The sequence below is a fragment of the Strix uralensis genome, chromosome 21, assembly GCF_047716275.1.
Source record: "Strix uralensis isolate ZFMK-TIS-50842 chromosome 21, bStrUra1, whole genome shotgun sequence".
Lineage (NCBI taxonomy): Eukaryota > Metazoa > Chordata > Aves > Strigiformes > Strigidae > Strix > Strix uralensis.
In genome coordinates, this window is record NC_133992.1 from 9,283,213 (window position 1) to 9,305,645 (window position 22,433).

The window sequence follows — 22,433 nt, forward strand, 5'->3', positions numbered from 1 at the left end:
GTCCTTGGGGAGGGCACAGAGGTGCAGCTGGAGCATTCAGGCTGGCTCAGCCAGGAGAGCAGGATCATACGCTGAAATATCCCTCTGCATTTCCTATTGCCCTGTGCTGGGTGTCTCTGAGGCTGAGATGATGAAATGCAGCTATTTCTAGCAAGTGGAAAGTCTCTGCAGTATTTATTTTCTGCTACAATCATACTTTATCTCTTTCTTTATATGAGGCTTGGGGGATTGAGCCAGGAGTACCTGATCGGGCAGGGCTTGACAGGAGATCTCCCAGTCAGGCTGCTCCTTGTAGGAGTCTTAAGTCTTGGCTGCCTCTATGAGATGCTCTTTTTGGCCTTTACCTACAAGGATGCTTTAGGGCTGGCTTGCTAGGTGAGGCTTAAGGCTTTAGGGCTGACTTGCTAGGTGAGGAGTAAGGCTTCTGCCTACAGACAGAACCGATTCCTCCTCAGTGGAACTCTGCAGAAGCAGGTACAGGGCCATGGTGCTCCCCTGCATTTGGGACCCCAGTCGCACCTTCAGGCAGCGATGCCCCCCCGGCCGGAGGGTCCCATCGCCATGAGGCTGCAAAAGGGGCTTTTTTGGAGGAGGTAGCTCAGCCATGGTTAGTGAGGGGCTCGGAGAGGCTCTGACGGCTATCAGGATTAAAAATACTTCAGGGGAGTTGTAGCCAGCCTTGTGCTGACTTGAAAACAAACCCCAGAGAGTGAGCTGAAATAAATGGCTTCGTCTGGCACTGCGTCTCCTCAGCCTCTTGTAGCAAATTGAAAGCTGGTTCCTGCATAATTCAACACGCATTACTGCGAACAAGGATGTGTGTTGCATCTAAATAGAAGCAGGAGGCTTGTTGAAATGCCCTATTATTGTCAAGCGGCTTCTGGATGAGGTGACATTTGTAGCAGGTTTAGCAGATGTATGAGATCAGCAGCTGGCGGTGACGAGGCCACCGGATGAGGCAAGAGAAGACGAAGGGGCTGCCCTCCTCCCAGCCCTCCCCAGAGAGCCCGAGCGATGGAAAAGCTGACAAAGTCAGTCCCTAATAGACATGGGGTAAAAAATAAATTTTTCTTGAGTTCCTATTAGCCTGGTATGTTGGGTCCTTTTAGTTGTGCCCCTGCACCTTGGCCCATCCACAGTGAACGTTGCCGGTGAGAGGGAGAGCTCCAGCACTTGCACGGCACTTTCTACCGGGCTGGGATGGGGTGGCAGAGTGCTGTAGGAGTTCACACCCTCCTTTCTCAGATGTGACTGTCTCCTTGTGCCGTGGTGCCCTGGCTGCTCTGAGGGCAGAGATCCCAACTCTGGTTGAGGGAGGTCCCTCTGCTTCGCCAGGCTGGCACTAGCACTGATTTCTTCCACCTAGGACGGTGTGGGACCCAACTGTGGGGCTTCAGCACAGTCCTCGAAGCTGGTAAAAGGGGAGGGCGAGGGGTCTGCAGCCTGTGAGCTCTTCCAGCAGCCCTGGTACCTAAACACATTGTTGGTGGTGAAGTGCTGCTCTGAGTATGTGTCCAGGGACCCATGGCTCTGTCCTGACACCTTGGTTGACACCAGAGAGGATGGGTACGTTCATGGTTTGAAGCCCATGATGGGGAAGGGGGCGTACAGTGGGGTGTGAACCTTGCAGGTGGCACAGACAGGACAGGGAAGGATGCTGAGCCAGGCCCAAAGCAGCTAAGACAGAGGGACTTGCCCCTGCAAATCTGCTCTCCTGCCTTGGGTGGTAGGAGAGTGCCAAGACTAACTTTTCGATGACCATCACTAAAACACTCACTGGAAGTAATTGCACTGGTGAGCTCCTGATAACAGCTCTTCAGCCGCTGCAAATAGCTGCTAATTGAGATGGTTGTCTGGCTTCTGATCATGGAGAAGGGGATAAACCCTTTGGGAGGTTCCCACAAGCTGTGAATGAGAACGGCTGCAGGATTCCTCTTCACTGTGTCCCCCAGAAAGCCCCTGGACCCCATGTGATCCCTGTCCCTCGGAAGCTGGGGACTGGCCGCACGCCCTCAGCAGGTGCCTGTCCCTGGGCAGGACAAGGGGGTGCAGGGATGGGTTTGCCTCTGCCCCGTGTCCCCGGCAGTGGTGAAGCTGGGCTCCTGCAGTGTAAGCACCACCTCGGATGGGCTCCTGGCCACTGAAAGGCAAAGCCTGTAACTGAGAGGCGTTATCCCCATTAGCTCTTAATTGGCCTTTGAGCAGCTGGTTTCAAGTCACCATTTTCTGGAAGATGTCTCCAAGCTCCGGTTTTCCAGAAGGATCAGGTGCCTGCATGTCCTTTCATTCTGTCACACTCCGGCACCGTGCCCTTGCTATTTACTGCAGGAGGGGATTTGCTTACCGTGCTCAGGGAGGGTTTCTAGCACCACTTTGCAGATCCTCTCCTGGAGACAGGCAGGACCCTTTCAGCTTCAGGGATGATACTTTTAGCTGCCTCTCAAGCTATGGCGATTAAGTTCTGCCAGGAAGCACCGTGGTGGTTCCAGGAACTGCCATTTGAGGTGTAATCAAAGGCCGGGCCCCTCGTTGAGGCTTTGTATGAAGCACCAAAGGCTGGGTACAGCTTGTGCAGTGGTGATACAGCCTGGGCTTCCTGCATCCGGGCGAGTCCTAGAGACGGTGACAACCTGCCCAGAAGCAACCCCTGATAAAAGCTTTGGCAGAAACATCTAACTTCCCTAAAATACCCCTTCCATGGGGCTGTACAGGCACCTGTTGCTTCGTGGGTCGGTTTCTGTTGCAGGATGGGATCTCCCCTAAGTCACGACCCCTCCGGGGACTGCAGGGCTCCATCCCCATCCCAAGGGAGGTGGGACGCTTGGGTTCTCCACCTACCTGCTCCAGTTTGATGACCAAACTCGGATGACATGAAGTTGGTGATGTTCCTATATCCTGGGCCCCAGGTGTCCCTTCTCACCCTTTCTGCAAACACCCGAGTGCCGACGTTCGCTGTTTTTCCAGTGAAACATTTAACCCTGCAAAGCTCCTCCTCACACCCAGTTTAGGGTTTTCCTGTTGTCCAGAGGAAATCCTGTCTTCTCTTCCTCTCCCAAGGAAAAGCCCAGTCCCTGCTCACGTCTCTGTCCCCAGGGACAAGCCCGAGCTCCCTCGGAGCAAGACTCCCCTGCCCTTGCATGCCTCAGGGAGCTGCTGGAGATGGGCAGAGCAAGAGGGAAAATCCCCGTAACGATGCTCCCTGCTCCTCAGCTGCGCTGCTGAACGCCAGCCCATTCCCATCCATCTCTGCACACAACAGGTGAAAATGCTTCGAAGGCAGGTGCCCCTGAGCTTGCCAGATGCTGGTTATTTTAAGCCTGGAGAATGGGAGACATTGGCCACTGAGGCACAGAGATTGTGTTTGCTGCCAGGGGACAGTGGAGGGGACTGGCCAGGGGTCCGGGGCACGGCTCTGGGGGGGCAGGAGAGACTTAGCAGCGTGGTCCTTGTCTGCTCAGCCTGGGAGAGGGGTTTGTCGTAGCGCAGCCAGCTCGTGATGAGGAATGGCCTTGTTCTGCTGAAAGCGAGCCTTGCAGGAGGGAGAGGTTATGCTGGCGTTTGTGTCTGCTCTGCCTCTGAATTCACACCCCTTCCCCCTGCAATCCAGGGGTGAAGTAAACACTCCTCCTCCGATTTGGAAACTGCTCTTTTAAGGACATGGAAGAAAAATAATCGTACAATCAAAGCTGCTAGATATCAGCAGGGATTACAGTGGGATGTGTGGAGGGGCTCATACATCCCTGTCCAGAGAGGTAAACCCTATATACACACTTGTACTAGTAAGGTCTGTCTTTGCCAGGGTTAGACAGGCTCTTCCAGTTCCTAATCACAAGCCCACTTGAGCTGTTAGCAGTTCCTTTAAACAGGGATTTGGTGTGTTTAGGCTGACTGTCCTCCTTGAGAGCAGATGGTTTTTGTTACTGGATAATATTTCAAAGGAAAGGGTTTTTCTCTTTTTTCTGTAATGCCCCCTCTGGTGCTGGTTTATCGAGCTGGGAGATGCTGGCACAGGGAGCAGGTGTGCTGCATGGGTGCAGGAGCCTGCCCTTCCCTAGGCTGGAGCTCGTTTGGTTCATCAGTCCTTGTGATGGGTATTGGGTCTCATGGTTCCTGATTTGGAGCTTGCTAAAAACTATTTAAAATCACATGGTGGAAAAACCAAATCAATCTCCGTTCCCTGTGACTGATAACACTTCTGGGGTACTCCCAACTTTGGGGTCCTTCCCTGCAGCAGGGAGGCAGCAAGCCCCTTCAGCTGCTCCTCCAGCCTCTCGTCTTCTCCTTGCTCTGCCTTCTCCAAGCCTTTCGATCTCCTTTTCTTGGCAGCCCAATGACCCGGTGACGAACATATGCCAGGCAGCAGACAAACAGCTCTTCACCCTGGTGGAGTGGGCCAAGAGGATCCCCCACTTCTCCGAGCTGCCCCTGGACGACCAGGTCATCTTGCTCAGAGCAGGTGAGTGGGAACCATCCCCGTAGGAGTGCTACATCTCACCCGTGACAGGTATTACACATAGATTTAGGTCCCCGGCAACTTGAAAGCTGTTAACTGATTCTGAGAAATAGCCTCCGATAATTCAGTTGCTAAATAGGATTTTAAAAGCCCCAAGGGATGCGTTGCTGAATGTGATCCAAAACGTTGCACTAGCTGCCAATCAGCTGAAAAATGGCCCACATGAAGATCTCTGATGAGCGAGGCGCTCGGAGATGTGCACTGGGTGGTTTAAACCAAGGGAGCTATGCGCTGCCTTCCTCCCAAGCCGAGACTTGAAAGATCAAGTGGGCTTGGGACTCCATGAAATTTCATCAAACTAAGATGTTTGATCATAATTAAAACCAGAAAGGGGAGAAAAATATATCAACCTCCTTCTCCCACCCACCAAGATGAAAATAAAATTCTCTGGGCTTGCTTTAAATTTCCTTGTGCGGCAGGGGGTCTGCAAGAACGGAGGCTTTGGGAGGTGAAAAGCAGTTAACTGTGAAAAGGGACTTCTTCCATCAAGTAAATTAAGCCCCTACTACTGACAGGTTATACACAAAGAGCGGGGAGAGCAAGATATCAAGGGCAGAGCTCGACAAGGGTGCATTTTAGGCATGAAGCTCTTTGCATAGCTCCAGACATCAGAGAAGCCTTTTTAAAGGCTTTGGCTTGAAGGAACGGAGAGTTTTGCTCCCTTAAGCAAAGAGGAAGGCAAGTTGTCAGTGGGACACATGAAGCTCCTTCCAGCAAATTACAAACTCCATGTGAAGGGTGAGACTGGGAGAGGAAATGAGGAGGCCTTGATGGCTGGTGGTGGCACCCAGCTCTCTGCTTGGCCATGAGAGACACTGACCTTGGCTACTCGAAGTAGGCAAGGGAATTCAAAAGGGAATGATGGAGGAGTCTGGGGCAGAGCAAACCAGCCCATCAGCCCAACCTGAGCAAGCCAAGGACTCTGAAGCCCTCGTAGTTTTAAAAGTTCCTCTTGTTTGCCCAAAATGTACTTTTGTAGGGAATTCAAGAGGGGAAAAACATGTGCTCCTCTATCTGCACTCTGTCGGCCTCAGGTTAATGTCCTCTGTAGACAAGACACTGCTGATCCACCTTGATGTCAGCGTTCCTGGCTTCTTACTGTAGAAAGTGTGTGCCCCAAAATAAATGCCCATGAAATTGGGCAGGAAAGTGCTTTAAGAACCAAGTGCAAGGTATTCACGTCAACACAAAACATAGGAACTGCCAGAACTCTTCCGATCTGAGGTCTGTCTAGGTGGCTTCAGGAGGAGGTATAAGGGCTCCAGAGTAGGAAGATGATGGGATCAGTGTTTCCCCCTTCCCAGCACACAAACACTAGCTGTCATTCTGTTTAATAAGGTTGACTGTAGCCCAGATGCATGAATCTTAATACTTTCTGGAGTTTTTTATTGGCTATCAAGCAGTGTAACTGCGTACCTTGGCCCTACATCCAAATACCCAGTCCCTCTTGCAACCTCTCTGAAATCCTTGACCTTGATGGTTTCTGGTCACACCATTTACTGGTGTAGGTTTTCCGCTCTTCTTGTATTACTGAAAGGAGATTTTTATAGTCACATTTCATCTAGTGATTACAGCAGTAGTCTGGGAATGGAGAATTTGGGGGTTTTATTCTTGCTGCAGGCTCGGCCAAGTCCCATGCCCTCCCTGGATGGCTCCTGCTAGCCCTTTGGTGAAGGTGCTCCTCTGACTTTTCTGTGGGTGTGAGGATTACCAGAGCTGGCTCAGGGCCCTCCCTGGAAAATACAGAAAGTGTATTTTTGAAGAGGGTCTCTAGAGCCTCTTGTGAGAGTGGATGAGCAGGGGAAGCATCTCTGTAGAAATCTTTGAGGGCTTTCTGCAAATATCGCAGGGAAGAACTGGATTCAGGCAAAAAAGCTGCCTTTTTCTTTTGTGAAATGGAAGCAAACCCCACAACACCAGTTCAAGCTTTTCCTTTCCCTTTAACAGAAGGCTAACGAAAGCTGAACCGGAGATATTCTGGCCTGATGTTCTCTCCTTTGTGCTGGTGCTTGTTATGACAAGCTCTGAGCTGGCATCCTGGAGAGGCCACTCCACGGGGCAGGAGAGGGGGCTGCAGACCCCATCGCATCCCAGATTTCATGGTGGCTCTAACCCCATGGCCATGAGGCGGGCTGAGCGCCTGGAGCGGCTCCGATGGGCTCCCTGCTCCAAGCGTCTCTGTCAGGGCCTCAGATAACCCCTCCCAAGTCCTTTAACCGGTGGCTCTATCTATTATTGAGTGGGGAGAGCGGCCTGCTGAGAACAGCTGTCCATGAAATATTTAAGTATTAAAATTTAGCTAAGAGCGTCAATCAGGTTCAGTCATGCATCCTCGGAGGCAAAATTAAGTGGAGCACGCATCTTTAGAGGAGCAGTGCTGGATGGGCTGGCAGTAGCTTTCCTCTCATCCTGAATCATTTAAAAATTTTCCCTCTCTGAGCTTTTTGGAGAAGAAAACCCAACTTTTTAAGCCTGTTTTCCCTGGATTTTCTTGTTTCCAAGCTTGCTGTGCTGAGACAGGAATAACCTGATGTTTTCTCTGCATCAAGGCCAGCCTGGCAAAGGATGCTGAGCACTACAGCTGCAGCTGCAGCTCATTTTATAGGGCTGGTGGGGAAACTTGGTAGCGAGATGGATTAACACGATGGTCACTGCGCTGCCAGGTGCCTTCCCTACCCCAGAGGAGCCATCCCCAGAGGCTGCAGCCACCTTGTCTGATGAGAAGGGAGTCGTGAGCGTCGAAGAAATCTGCTCTGCTTCTCCAGAGCTTGGGCTGAGATGCAAAACTCTTTGGGTAGACTTGTTTGATCTCTGACTCAGATTTGCTGCCTGTGGTGATACCTGATTTTTCCTGCTTGCCTGTGTATCTTGTCAGCTCTTTGGGGATGCTCTGGTGAAAGCACTGGTAGAATAAGTTACCCGTTTCAGCCAAAACATCCCAGCTCTAAATGGGAATAGTTCAGCTGAAGGATGCTGATTAATCCAGCGCTCCTTAGCTGGAATAAGCCCAGCACAGATGTTGGCAGCACCCTGCAGCCTCACCATTTTCACATATTCTTGGCAAGCTGGAAGCTGGATTCGGCATCGCTGGGGCTGTGCGGAGCCGCGGCAGAGGGGTGTTGGGTGATGGCTGAGAGTCAGGGCAGAGTTGTGAAAGCTGGTGCCATGGAGGGATGTTGTGAACCAGCTTTGGTTTGTGCTGGTTGGAGCTCCGTGGAGGGGCTGCCTGTGGAGTTGCTGTGGGTCTGCGTGTGATGGCTGGTGGGAGGCACCCATGGCACCTTTCTGTGGGTCTGGTTCTGGGAGGGCCGCTTCAGCCATGGAGCGTGGTTCCAGCAGGCTCCTGGTGCAGTCCCACGTCTTCTCCCCCGTCCTCCTTGGGTTTCACAGTGTTGCAATCCCTCTGCAAGTGCCAGGCCTCGCCCAGTAAATAGCCAAATAAATGTTCCCGTGATTGGGGTGGAAACATCCTGTGGCCACTTAGGAAAGAGTGAACTTTATTCCTTGTCAACATTTCTTGTGGCACAACCCATCTCTGCAACAGTAGGTAAATACAGCACACATGGACCTTGTATTTATTCCAGTCAGTGAGAAAAGACTTGTTTCTGTGGCAGGAGAGGAGGTGAAGGATGTTGTTTTGCTTTTCCAACCTGGGAAAAAAGATAAAAAATTAAAATATCCTGATGTTTATGGACCCTGCCAAGCACCCCTGTGTTCTGGACACCAGAACATTTTCAGGCCAGGTACATCAGCCACGGGATGGGTGTTGCAGAAGACTCATCTTGTTTTAGTGAAGATGTTTCTCCTGGTTGAAAGTCACCAGAATTTCCACCCTTCAAACTTTACAGCATTTTTTCTTGTTATGGGTTTGTTTCAGACATTTTTGAACTCAGCTGCTAACGGATTTAAGAATTTGAAGAAGTGTTAAATTAGGAGGGGGAGCTGGAAAGCGGGGAGGGAGGTCGCATCTCCCTTCCCTTCCCCATCTGTGACTAGCTCAAACTGTTCCCGTGGTGTCCGGACTCAGAGGATGTGTTTGCTACCTCCTGAAGTAGCATGTCCAGTAACTAGTAAGATAAAATTTCCACGCAGCTATGGAAAGCTGTTAGTGGAGCAGTCATGGACGTGGGACATCCCAGTACAGCGAGAGGAGAGGCAATCCCTCCCAGTATTTATATGGCAGAAGCAACAAACCTGCAAGCAGGAGTTTTCATGGTCCCCATTTAGACAGCTGAATAAGGGTGAATGAACTTTTGTGCCCCATTATGGCCTGAAAATGAGCCCAATTAGCTGATACAAAGCATTAATAGGTCTTTAACTGCTCAGAGGCACCGGTATAAGGTCAGAGGGGGTAGCAGGGTTCCACACCCACTCCTAGGTTCACAGTGAGAGGAGCAGGGCAGTGAGCTGTTTGCTCTGGTGCCTGGAAGGTTTATAGAGGAAACTGCTTCCCTTATTAGTGTTATATTTTTAGTGCATTTGTTCCTTAACGGTTTTTTCCTTCCCTGACATCCAAGAAAGGGTTGGATCCCCTCTCCCTTCCCATATCCAGCCTCGTTACTCTACCAAAGACGGTTCTTGAGCGGTTTCCTTCTCTCTTTTTGGCGTTGAGGGGGTGATGTTGCTGATTGCCAAAGCTGCTGAGGACCCTGTGGCTCTAACCTGCAGCCTTGGTTGTTTTCTCCTCCCCAGGGTGGAACGAGCTCCTAATCGCCTCCTTCTCCCACCGCTCCATCGCTGTCAAAGACGGGATCCTCTTAGCCACCGGGCTCCACGTGCACCGGAACAGCGCGCACAGTGCTGGCGTCGGGGCCATCTTCGACAGGTGGGCAGGGGGAGCGATGGGTGGTGGGGACCACATCTCCGGCCACCTTGCCTAGACATCCCCGAGCTCTGTCTCTGCACCCTTCTGCCTCCGTTCCCCGCATTGCAGCCTGCCCGAGGGGTGGGGTGGAGATGCGTTGGCACGTGGGCTGGTGGTCGGAGGAGCCCAGGCTGAGGCGTGTCCATCCCACGGCCTGCATGAAAATGTCATGGTCCTTGCTGCAGGCGATGACATTAAATCCCTCCTCTTAAACCTGCAGAAACCAACAGCCTGAAATAGTCAGGGAGAGGGCTGCCCCGTGCAAATCAAAGCCTCTTTCATGGGGTCCAGATGCCTTCTAATGTTACAAGCAGGCCACTCCTGTATTTCTTTTCATCTTTAATTGGACCAAGACATGATTTTATTTTCACAATGAAAAAGCACCAAAAATACCCAGCAGGTTCCACATGCGTATCCCGAGGGCTCTTTAATCTCATGCTTTGGGAAAGTGTTTTAAAGCCAGACTTCCAGGGTGTTTGTCCCACAGTGTGGCTCCAGACACCACTTAAATGGTGGCTGATTTCTCTGCCCGAGACTCATCTTGAGACGACTCACTTGAAACCAAATCACCTTTGCTTCTTTGCTTTGCAAGGAAATTGTTCTTCGGACCTGGGTGACATCATTAGTTTCCTGTGAGGTCATAAGTGCAAGATCATGACTTCACTGCAGGATCTAACAGGAAAAACTGGGCAATCAGTGGAAAATATTTCAAGACCGGCACCTGCAGTAAGAGCAAAGGGAGTAATAAAAATTACCGGCAGAGGAAATTGCTTTTAGATACCTGTTGGGGTTTTTTTTTATTATTATTATTTTTTATTTTTAGGCAGCTTTCTCAGGTGCCAAAGCCTGAATGTATGAAGCCAGTTTTTATGGTCCCTGTTGCATCTCACAGGAACTATTGATGTTCCTAATGAGCTATTTTTGATACAGGAGGAAAATGAGGGCATATCCTCAGCTGGTGAAGCGAGCACTATCCCATGACTTCATTAACCATGCACCAGAGGACCTCGCTCTGGGTCTGACACCTGGGTGTTTTTTCATTTCTTTTTAACGCTGACGCCTGTGATTTCTCTGTCCTTTGCAGAGTACTGACAGAGCTCGTGTCAAAGATGCGAGACATGCAGATGGACAAGACAGAGCTAGGCTGCCTGCGAGCCATTGTCCTCTTCAACCCTGGTACATGCCGTTACCTTCTCTCCTGTCCTCTCTTGGCTGATGCTTGTCCCTTTGGTTCCTCTTCTTACCTATAAAGCTCCATTGCAAATAACCGAGGGCACCCAACTCCTGAGGACAGGGCAAGAAGGAAGAGAGGCAGGAATGGAAGTCAAACTAAGTGCTGCACCCGCATCTGCCACCTTACAAGCATGTCCTTTGCAGGTCAGGGACGGCTCTGGATTCATGCCCAGGGTTGCTCTCTACGCCTCCCTTTCCAAGGAGTGTTTTCCCATTCGTAGAGGGCAGAACAGTTGCATGGTCCAAAATATTGCCCGTACAGGGCCCAGCCTTGGCCAGGACTTGGCTGCGATTGTCTGAGGAGATGGCCAATGCTGCTTTTGGAGCTGACTCCTACTGATGGGCTGAGTTCTCGCTGAGCTTGAGGGGCTTTGGTTTGATCAATGTACACAGTCCTATTTTCAGTGTTTCAGCTGACTCTGTAAAAAGAAAGTTCTGGTGCTTGAGGCAGTTGTCCCTGAATAGGAGCAAGAAGGAATCTAGATATCCTTCAGTACAAAAGTATGGGTTAGAGCAAAGTTAGAGCATGGACCTTGTTGTCCTCTCTTTTTCTGATCTCAACATCCAAGGGCTTTTATTAACTGCATTTCTGGAAAAGCCCTCTGCAGAGCCTGCAGAGGGTGAAAGGCATGAAACCTGCTCACAGCATACACAAGAACTGTACTTTTTGTCGGCAGCTTGCTTAGTTTTACAGACTCCAGGAGGCTTCATGCTGCTCGTTTTCCCCCCTTGGCCCCAGCTGCCCAAGGAAAGAAGAAGGTGCAGTGCCGGGGATTGTCTCCGGCGTGTCAGGGAGCAGAGCCGGAGATAGACTGCCAGCCTGCAGATACCTGTACAGCTCTGTTGGGGGGTTCCTCAGATTTTAGAGCAGGCCAGTCCAGAGCAGAAGCAGATGGCAGCTGAGGACAGACCTCCACATCTGCGGCCACCCCTCCCTGCCCTTGCAGGAGCATGGTTTGTGCCCAAGCATGGCTCTTTCTCTGGCCTTTCCCACCGAAGCCGGGCCAGCGCATTTCAGCAGGGTTTATTGCTGTTTCTTGAGTTTGTTTTTCTGCTTGACTTTTTTTTTTTTTCCTTTTCCCCCGCCTTGTAATCGCCAGTAATTTATTGTCTGTAATTTGGGATTAGCCGTATATGGTAAAAGAAGGGGAATCTGGAGAGGTTCCCATGGCACATGTGCTTGGGGATATCGATTGCTTGACTGTCCCTTTCACCCTACTAAAAACAGATCCTTGCCGTGTTGCAGGGGACCTGCCAGAGCAGGGGCTTTTCCTTTAGCCCTGTCGCAATGCTTCGTGCTGGAGGGAGAAATCCCACAAGCCCAGGACAGGAGGGGGACTTAAACCCTTTAAATGAGCATCTGTGACCACTGGAATGTGCCAAAACACTTGGGGTTGGGGTGTGAGGTGGGGTAAAACAGATCTGGAGTCACAGAGCAAAGGTTTCAGGGCTTGAACACTCCCCGGGAGGTGTTAGGTACTGCTCCAAATTCCTGGGGTTCAGGCCCCACGTCCACGCTGTGTCCTGGGCTGGTGGTGCTGGGAGGGATGGAGGGGGCTTGGGGGTTGCACAGGGGAGTCCTTGCCTGCCTGGAAAGCCTGGAGGTTTTTGGCTGATGGTCCTTTTGTTGCCTTTCAGACTCGAAAGGTCTCTCCAACCCGGCTGAAGTGGAGGCGTTACGGGAGAAGGTGTACGCGTCGCTAGAGGCATACTGCAAACACAAATACCCCGACCAGCCCGGGAGGTGAGTTGCTGGCTGTGCCCTGTTCTCCTGCACCCTCACGGCCCTGCAAAGCCCCGTGCAGTGGGTGCTGCAGCCCGGGGCAGGGTTCGAGTGTCGTCCTCGGGCTCGCTGCACCTGTGTGCAGGTGCTGGGTCCCTTCCGTTTAGGGCTCTCTGTTCCCACGTCGTCTGGGAGTGAACTCTGCCGAGAAAACTACTCATGTCTACCTGCTTCAGCTGTGATCGTCCTTAGAAAATCCCCCTGTGAAGCGGAGAGGTTTTTTTTCCCTTGTGCCAGTAAACGCGACGCAGCCAGGACAAGGTCGGGCAGTAACGGCGGTGCCGAGACCTGAGGAGCCCCGGCTCCTGCGGCCGCAGCAGTGGGTTGAGCACACGGGGGAAGGGGTATCATTTCCCTTTTGGCAACCACGGAGAGCAAACCACAGTGAAAATAAGACTCACACGGAGTTAATTTTCAGTGGCAGATGAGCATCATTGCTGGGAAGTGAAAGCCTCAATTGATGCTCTTTTCTCCCCTCCCCGCCTCCCCCAATCCAGCTGGGAATGGGAGGGGGAATTAGGAATGCTTTCCTGGACCGCTCCGGAGCTGAGTGGGCGCATTTTCCCAGTTACAGCCTGAAGCTGGCAACTGCCAGTTAAGTTACTGACAGCCATTTGAGAAACCAAGCAAAGCGCTGGAAACTGCTGCTGTTGCGTATCACTGCTGAGGCGTGAATATTGGGAAAAACAGCCCAAGCCACTGGGATTTGCATCTCACCTGCATTCCCGGTCTTGCGTGTCTGGATGGTTAAATAAAAAAAAAGAATGCTTTTACAGCAGTGAATGCAGTGGGTAGATCATGCCCTCAGAAGTAATATTGGACTTATTTTTCCCCCCTTTGGGTACCAGTGTGCTGGCAGGTGGTAAAAGATGCATTGTTAAGGGGCTTCTTGGATGTTCATGGTTGGCTTGTGGCAGGAGAGGTGGGAAGAAGGTACCGTTGGGTGTGTTTGCCTCTGCAGCGAGGAGGGGAAGCGGGGGATGAGCACAGTGCACAGAGCAGGGGTGATTACCTCTCCTCTCCCGGGTGGTTTCTGTGGACCTCAGGCCAACTCTCAAGCCGACTCCTCTTCCAAAAAGCGTTATTAAACTGCAGTTCCTAAGCAAATCCAGACCCAGACCCTGGACTTTGGCTGTTCTGGTGTTTCAGAAGAGCTCTGCTCGCCTTGGGGCTCACAACCGGCAGCCAACCGTACCTGGCACAAGGAGAGCTGCCTTGGGAATCATGGCCAATCCTGGATTATTCCCCCGGTGGGATGAACTCTGCTTCGCACAGGCATCCAGTGTCGGCAGCTGAGTCGTGCTGCCCTCGCACGCCGCTGCTCGCTGCTGCAGGCTGGGCTGGGGCTGGGCAGGGGGCTGGCGTGGGGACAGCCCCGCTCCTCATCGACCAAACCACCACAAAGCTGCTGTGCGTGACTGAGCAAAGTCGCTGAGCCACCAGGCAAAATCAGTTCCCCAGGGCTCTACCTCAACGAGCAGCGATGTGTAAGGGAGCATTTTAGATTCGGTAGCCTGCACCAGGAGCTCTGGAGTTTGATCTCTCACTGGCTTTGAATGACCTTGTGCTGGGGACTTCCTTGTGTGATCCTCACACCCTTCTTTGGTGAACTTAAAGATTTTTGTATGCTTAGGGCTGTCCTGAGAACCATGACTGGGCATTGCTGACCTTACTCCATCTCTTCTATGGTGCAGGGCAATGGTGGAATAAGCCCAGGTGGCTCGGGAGGGTTAACTCGTGGGCTGGGAGTCCAGAGTTGCACAAGAGCTAAACGAAGCTCTCAGAAGCTCTCTCCATCCTCCTGGTCTCATGGCACAATGTGATCACCATCTGGGCCTGGAAACAAGTTCTTCCTGTGGTTGAGCAAACGCCTGGTCGATCCCGTGGTGGGAGCAGCCCTCCCCTGCTCCACGCCGCGGCGAGCGCTTGGCTTCCCCCCCACTTCAGATGCCCTTTGGCGTGTGACTTCAGCCCAGTCCCCGGCCATCGAGGGCTTGTGAGCACCATGTAAACACCAAAAGGGAACTTCTCTGCAGCGGCGAGACAGAGGGAGGCATTCCTAGGAAACCCAGCTGTGCTCCCCCCACGCCAGCCCCTGCTCCTCTGCGGGGCGGGGTGGGGGACACCGTGTGTACGTGACACCGAGCAGCCGCGGGGAATCGGGGCTATTTTGGGGCTATTTTCTCCTCTTCCAGCCGCAGCCCTGGCACGTTGTGCTGTGGGCTGGTTATCTCACAGTTAAACGTATCCAAGGGCTGAAGCCATCATCTGGTTTGGTTTAAAGTGAAACTTCCTGAATGGGATGGTAGGACTGATTTGTTTTTCCTGGCTCTGCTCCCACTGTTCTCGCCAGCTCAGCAAAAAAAAAAAAAAAATAGGGAGAGAGAAGTGTGCATCCATGTATAATATCTGTATGTTTGTGCATGTCTCTCTCTACGTGTGTGTTTTCTAGAGAGTCCCCTTCTCCCTGGGCTGGTTCCGGCCTTTGCTTATGTTCAAGCCCTGATTGTGCGGCAGTAAAAACAAATAAATGCGCTCCCGACCATTAAAGGGCCTTTTCCTCGTTTTGAGAGCGGGGAGGCAACATCCCGCGGCGCCTGGGCTTGCTGCCTGCACCCCTGGGGCACAGGCAGGCAGGGTGGGGGCACCCCGGGTGGCACTGTGGGGTGCTCCAGAGTACCCTTGGAGCTGGTTTCTTCAGCCTCTTGCCAGCCTTGGAGCCCAGCACACAGCAGCCTTTCCCCAGCACGGCCGGGTGGCCCTTGGGCTTGTCTCCTTCGCCCCGGCCGGCTCCTGCAGTGCTGTCGGCTCTCCCCAGCCCCCCTGGCTCTCCCCTGCCCGGCTGTGCAGCCCTCCTGCCTGTCAGCTCTTGCCGGCATCGAGGGTGCGACCTGACAAGCGTCTCCACTGGCAGGGCAGGCTGGGGAGAAAGGGCTTTTGTTAGGCTGGGGCTCGTCGGAGCCCCACGTTGGGCAGGGAGAAGGGGAGCACCCTGTGTCCCGGCTGATTTGCAGTGCTCCTTCCAGCTTTTGCATCAAAGCCCTTGTCCTCCTCCATTGGTTTCATCCCCGAGGTGCCTCCATCCCAGCTGTCAGCGGGGTTTCTGCCACGCCAGCAGCCCCAGGGATGGCTGGTGGAGCTGCCTGGGAGGTGCCTGGTGCCTGCAGGAAAGGGGCATTGCTGAGCCAAGAGCCAGCTAACCCCACTCAGCCTCTCCTCCATCCCCTCCCCGGCTGCTTGCCCTTTTCCCTGACCATATATTGAGCTGCTGGAGCTGCCTGCACCACTGCCTGCACCAAGGTTTCTTCCCTGTGAGGGTGGTGAGACACTGGCACAGGTTGCCCAGAGAAGCTGTGGCTGCCCCCTCCCTGGAAGGGTTCAAGGCCAGGTTGGACGGGGCTTTGGGCAACCTGGGCTAGTGGAAGGTGTCCCTGCCTGTAGCAGGGGGGTTTGAACTGGATGATCTTTAAGGTCCCTCCCAAGCCAAACCATTCTCTGATTCTATGATCTGTGGCACTTCCTCCCCGTGGCTGTGGTGTAGGGACCCCACGAGCATCTCGGGCTACTCACTGAACAGTAATGCACATGTGTGACACAGACGCATGAAGCTGGTGGTACACCCCAGTCCAGGGATGGCCTTTCATTTCTTATTTTACTCTTCCAGCTCAGCTGTCAGCACGTTTGTTGTGAATATGCACCGTGGCTGCCTGATCTTCAAGGCTGGGGACATCATTAATGATTTCTCGGCACAGCTCTGGGGGTACCCCCATGACTTTGGTAGCAAAAGAGCTTGTGTCTGACTCCCAGCCCTTCTGAGCAGGAGCGGCCAGAGAAGCTTTGGGGGTCAGGGCAGAAACAGGGCTGCCGGTGGGATGTCTGACCGTGTCCTGTCTCCTGCCCCCAGGTTCGCAAAGCTCTTGCTCCGTCTCCCAGCCCTCCGGTCCATCGGCCTGAAATGCCTGGAGCACCTCTTCTTCTTCAAGCTAATAGGCGACACACCAATCGATACCTTCTTGATGGAAATGCTGGAAGCGCCCCATCAAATGACTTAGAGAACTGCTGCTGGGTCAGTCCCTCGCCCGGCCGGGGTCTCGCAGGGCCCCTTCCTCTGCTTTCCTCCGCTGCCGCCCCAGCCCGTCCCTCCCTCCTCTCCCCAGCGCTGGAGGCACCGTCTGATCCGGGGCGACCCCCTGCCGTCCTCGCCTCCTCGTCGCCTTCTCCCTTGTCCGTTTGCTGTCACTGCTGCATCTCAAGACCTGCTCGCTGGTCCCCTGCGCTAGATGTAGAGAAGTGGGAGCGGAGAGAGCTTGCCACCCGCCGCCCCGGCTCGCACCCCTGCCCCGGCCCCCGCCGTGCCATGAGTTTTGGGGTGAGCCGCCGGCTGGGCTTGGCATCACCCCACGTGTGTGCAGGGATGGGGACGGTCCCAGCCTTTGGGGCAGTGGGGTTTGGACAAGCCAAGGGGAGTGGTTGAACTTGCCGGATTGCAGCTGGCTATTTTCAGAGGATGGAGTTTTTGAAAAAGAGAAGAAAAAAAAAAAAAAAAAAAGAATTCTATTTTTGGTTTGTAACTATTATTAGTAGTCTCGGTAGTTACTTCGCGGAGGGAGAGGCGGGCTGGAGAGGCGGCCCGGCCCGTGCCCTGCAAATGAGTCACCCGTGGCTGCACAGAGCCTTCTCCTTTCAATTAAAAGCAGAGGATTTGGGATTGAGCTGAATCCCCCCCAAATAATGAGGCGACTGGTGGCACAGGGAGCCCGGGCACCCTCTCACCCTCTGTGCCGAGGGTCTCGCCAACGGCAGCACCTGAAAAATCCCCTTTTGCCATCCCAGAGGGCAGCCAGGCATCGCTGCTCTTCCCAGAGATGCCTCTGCGCTCGGTGTGGAGCTGCCCATGCGGACATGAGCCGGCTGGAGCACTTGCTTTAAGGCTGCCAGGGACTCAACATCACCCTTCCCCAGCTCGTAGGGTCTTGCTGGGACCCCTGCCCTCAGCACCGCTCCCGGCATCCTGGCACGGCCCCCCTCACCAGGCTCGGTCCAGCCTGTCCTCCCAGACCCACGCTTTATTTCAAGGGCTGTTGGGTCAGAGCAGCAGGAGCTGGCGTGAGAGCAATAGCTCCTTGGTTTTTTTGGTCCTGACCTGCTTTAGGGAGGTTGGAGGAGCATTTCCAGCTGATGGAGTGGGCTCACCAAAACGCCCACTCCGTGGCCGCGTTGCGGGGACGTGGCAGCCCTGGGTACTGGCAGGCGTTTCCCCGGGGCCAGCAGCGCCCTCGCCCTCGCCTCGCACGGGGGTTTCGGCTCGCCCAGGCGGCTGCTCCTGTTGATTCAGCAGCTGCTGTGCAAAACACTGTAAGGCAACAATTAGTGGGAGTGCTTGGCCAGGCTGGTAATTGTGGCTGTTAATTAGTGGTGGAGCAAGAACAAGGCTCCCCCTCCCCTCAGTCTCCCCGGTCGGGCAGGGATGTGGGGGCCGAGAGGTCCTGGCTGGGTGGGCACCGTCCCCATCCAGGATGCCAAAAGCACTTTGGCTTTTGCACAGTCCTTTCCTTCAGTCTTGGTGTGACAGCAGGGAGATGGGCAGGTTTTTCGGGATTAGGGAACGTGCCCACACCCCGCGGGATGGGATTCCCCGGGAGCGCCTGGGGAGAGGAGGTCAGCCAGGGAGCGTTTCCCCTTCACCTCCCCATTTCACCCTCATTAGATGTCTCCAGAATCCCACTGAAAAAATGAGTTAGAGAAAAAAAAAAAAAAGCAGAGCAAGCGGTGAGGGATGTTAGGGAGAGTTTTTTTTCCCTCCTTGGCAGGACGGACTGTCCCAAACACACCGTGGGACGGACGCTTGGAGCCAAGAACGAGGTGCCTGCGGTTGGCCTGGGGCCAAGGGCTTCCCCACCGCTTTCGTGTCTTCTGTGCTTTAAAATGGCAAAGCATTAGGTCCCAAACATGTTTCTCTTCTTGCTCCGCGTGGGTTGTAGCTGGCTCCTCAAACATCTCCTTTGTGCCTGGAGGGGATGGAGCAGTGCCCACCAGCTCCCACCTCTGTTTTTGAGGGGACACAGTTGTCACCGGCCTGTCATCATCCCGCCTGGCAGCTCGAGGCCCCGGCTCCATCCCCTGCAGTTAACCAGGCCATCTCATTGCTAAATAAATACTCAAGATTTCAGGTCATAACTTTCCCTTAGGCTGGCCTGAAGTGGCAAATCCAGAGAGGCAGGGAAAGTGTTTTGGCTGTGTTTCTCCAGCAGCCTGCACGCCGCCGAAAATATTATTAAACAGCTTCACCCTGCAAGAATTTGCCAAGAAAACTAGGCAAGAGAAATGAAATATGTAAAGGGTGCCAGTAAACACGAGCAGGCTGTTCCTTGCCAGCGTAAGGCTGGCGCAGCCCCGTGGGGGGCTTGCGGGGAGGGGGTAGCTCCCAGCCAGCCGGCACGGAGCTCAGCCTAGAGCCAAACCTGGCCGCCGGCAGCCCCCAGCCCGGCTCTTGCTGGCAGAAAGAAGCCTGGAGCTCACTTGCCGGAGAGGATGAGGGTGTTTTGTGAAGGAGTAGGTGGACGTTGCACTAGAATAAACCCGCTGTCCTTCTCCGTTGGGTGGAACCACTTTTTTCCTGATTGATGGCTTGGAAGGGGCTGTTTGGTGCCGGGTGCTGAGCTGTGGTGGTTTGCAAGGCTGCGGTCTGGCCTTGGGCACTGCCGAGCTGCAGAGCAGGAGCTCCTGTCCTGTCCTGTCCCATCCCATCCCATCCCATCCCATCCCATCCTGTCTCATGCCATCCCATCTTGTCCCATCCCATCCCATCCCATCTTGTCTCATGCCATCCCATCTTGTCCCATCCCATCCCATCCCATCCCATCCCATCCCATCCCATCCCATCCCATCCCATCCCATCCCAGTTAGTATTTAACCCCATAAAAATAAAATGCCTCGAGCAAGAGGGTGTCCTCAGCAAGTAGCGTGGTGCAAAGGGGAAGGCTCCATAGGCCAGGGGCTCTCGGTCAGGACCCACGTCTCCGTGCCTCAGTTTCCCTGCTAGAGCAGCACACAGCTTCAATTCATGCCCCTGGCTGAGGAGGGTTTTGGGGTAAAGCTGAGCATTGTGCTGGGCTTTCTGTTTTCGGCAGGTGTCGAGGGAGCTCCCCCACTGCTGTAACTCAGCATGACCGTGTTGCTTTCAGTGAAGCTCTTCTGGTTTCCCCGGCAGCCACACCGGGCATTTTGGTTTGCCAGAGGGTCCTGAACGGGTGTGATCAACCCCAGAGCCCAGACCCCAGCCCACCCCACTGCCTCCCCTTCCAACATCACCAGCCCAGCCCTCCCCATCAGAAGGAAAAGCTTTCGTGTGTCTGGTAACATCTGCCACAGCAGCCTTAAAGCAACGTGCTTTTGCATGAGTTTGAGTCTTTCATTTGTATTCTTCTTCACTTTTGGCTTTTTTTTTTTTTTTTTTTGTCCTCATCATAGTAATTATAAATATACTACATGCTTGTTTGAAGAGGTGATACATGGATAAAAGAAAAAAAAAAGGCACATTATTCACTAGAGAGGTAGGACTTTCATTTAACCAGATCTTAGTACTCTAGCAAAAATCTGGTTTGATTAGGGTGATCTATTTTTTAATTATTATTTTTTTTTAAATCCCTTTTTGTTGGTGGGACAATCTTTAATTTTCTAAAGATAGCACAAACATCAGCTTTTCAGCCACCCACCTGCCACCCCGGATGTTCCTCGCTGCCTTCTCGCGTGTGCGCGTTTCAACCAAGCCCTAACCCAAACCGAGCCCAATCCCGCACCCCCGCGGGGGCCCCCCCGTGAGGATGCTGAAGCTTCCCGAGCATCCATCCATGCCGAAGGGCTGAGCACTGCTGCCGGGTGGGACCCCAGGAGGGGAGTTATGGGCAAAGGACCTTCATCTCCCAGCACTCGTGGGGGTAGGAAGCCCACTCTGACCCCGCCGAGCTCACCGGCAGCGTCGCGGCACTTTGGAGCTGGTGGCCCCCACCCCGTCCTCAGTGCCCCCCGTGGGGGGCAGAGCCGTAGCATCGCTGGCTGGGCTCAGCTCCTGGGCGTACAAGGGTTGAGAATGGTGGGCCCGTGGCTCAAGAGCTGATGCTGTCCCCATCAGTGACGAGCGTGCATGAGCTGGTTTAAGTTGATCCATATGTGCGTGTGTATACATGTATGTACTGTAGATATATACACTGTATAAATATCCTCACTCACATATACATATATTATAACCGTAGCAATTACAGACTTTTTGTGGGTTTTTTTTGTTTTAAGTCAATTCTTTTTCCTAATTTTTTTCCTGCTTTTTTTTTTTTTTGCTTCATGTAAGCGAGTACATTGTATCTGAAGCCCTTTCCGAATTGGCAGATGCCAAATCTGGATCTTTATTCCTCGAGACAATGGAACTGCATCTATTTTAAGATGCCTTTTTGGTTTTGTTTTTTTGTTTGGTTTTTTTTTTTGTTTTGTTTTGAGCAGCAGGTGGTTTTGAGTAAAAATAGCTTTAGCAATTCCCAATACTTAGTGATGGATGCCTTGGCTATGGGATGCATAGATAAAAAATAAAATACGTTAAAATTTAGAATGACAAAAAAAAAGAGAAAAGATAAGGAAAAATATCTAAAGCATCAATAAAGTTAAAATCTATTTTTGTACAAATGTAATTTTATCCCTTACGTATTCTTGGATATTTTCTTTCTGGATTGTTTTGTTTCTTCTACAGAGATTGTTATAAACTCTCTCTATTTTTTCTCTTTCTCTCTCTCTCTCTTTCTCTCTGTAAGTGTTCAGCCACAGGGACAGGGATCTGGAGAAGAGGGAGAAACTTTTGACCGTGTTTTAAAGGCTTTATATGAAATCTCTTTTGAAATAATTTTTTTGAATGAACTTTTTATTTTTTCCCCCACTTCCAAAATCTTTTTCGGGGCGGGGGGGGGGGGGGGGCGGGGAGGGGGTGGGCTGGTCTGGGGGTGTCTTTTGTCACGTATATCCGGCGTTCCCGCAGGTCTGTTTTACTGTGAAATCACTACCGTATATTATTATTCACTTAAAAAAAGGAAAAAAAGAAAAAAAAAAAGAATTGCTGCTGGAAACGCCAGTATTTTGATGAACAATTGTATTAGAATTGTGAAAAAAAAAAAAGAAAAAGAAAAAAAGAAAAAGAAAAAAGGAGAAAAAAAAAAGAAAATATATGAGCATTTTAAAATATAACTCAGTCCAAGTCCTCTTTCTTTCTTCATTGCTGTGTTCTGAGTTACTCCTTCAGGCGCCCCCCCCTTGGGGGGGCTGTCCCCACTGGGGGGGTCAGGAGGGTCCCTGTTCCCAGGGGACCGTCCTCCCCTGCTCACTGTGAGGCCAAGTCAGAGTAAATCCAGCCTGGTTGTAAGGAAGGAGCAATGGCAGAACCCGAGGGGGAACCCCAAGACTCAACAAAGGAGATTTTTTTTCCTTCTCCTTGGGAATTTCCCTTGAATGAATTTCAGATCCCTTTGACATCTCCAGCTGCACCCTGCTAGGGTCACCCCCAACCTCCCCCCAGCATGTCCCCCTCCTTTGCAGCAGACAGGGCAAGTGGCCACTGTGCCCCTGGAGGGACGTGCCAGCTGGGTGCCCGTGTGGGTGGCACTGGGACGGTCCCCGTGCCGTCGCTGCACCCAGTAAATCTCCCAGCTCTGCCCTGGTGGGGGGTGTCTCAGCTTCGGGGGGGAGCCTGTGACCCAGGGGCACGTCCTGAGAGCACGGGGCCGCAGAGGCTGGGTGGCACCCCCAGACACGGGTGTATCGATGAGCTCCGGTGGACGCATGGGGACGACAGGCTGTTTTCCACCCCAGTCCCTCCCGGAGTCACATCAGTGCCCGTGGAGCAGGAGTGTTGCTGCAAAGGGGGTGCTGGGAGCCCCGGTGCAGCGAGTGCGGGAACAGGAGCCGTTAGCGCTGGCCTTAGCTTAACCTGGATTTGTTGCCAGGTACAAACAAGATTGAACTTGCTCTTGGGTTTACAGCTGAGATAAATCCTCCCCCGACGG

The 22,433-nt window shown here is 52.8% G+C and overlaps 1 protein-coding gene across 2 annotated transcripts in view; it reads left to right on the forward strand.

The window, feature by feature from the left end:
- Positions 1-21,618, forward strand: part of RXRA (retinoid X receptor alpha) — a 117,103-nt gene extending 95,485 nt beyond the window's left edge. For both annotated transcript variants that reach the window (XM_074891149.1, XM_074891150.1), the window contains exons 6-10: positions 4,327-4,456; positions 9,206-9,338; positions 10,462-10,553; positions 12,249-12,354; positions 16,298-21,618. In XM_074891149.1, the coding sequence (XP_074747250.1) occupies positions 4,327-4,456; positions 9,206-9,338; positions 10,462-10,553; positions 12,249-12,354; positions 16,298-16,445 (609 nt within the window). In that variant the 3' untranslated portion in view covers positions 16,446-21,618. The remainder of the gene's footprint in view (positions 1-4,326; positions 4,457-9,205; positions 9,339-10,461; positions 10,554-12,248; positions 12,355-16,297) is intronic.
- The last annotated feature ends 815 nt before the right edge of the window (positions 21,619-22,433 follow it).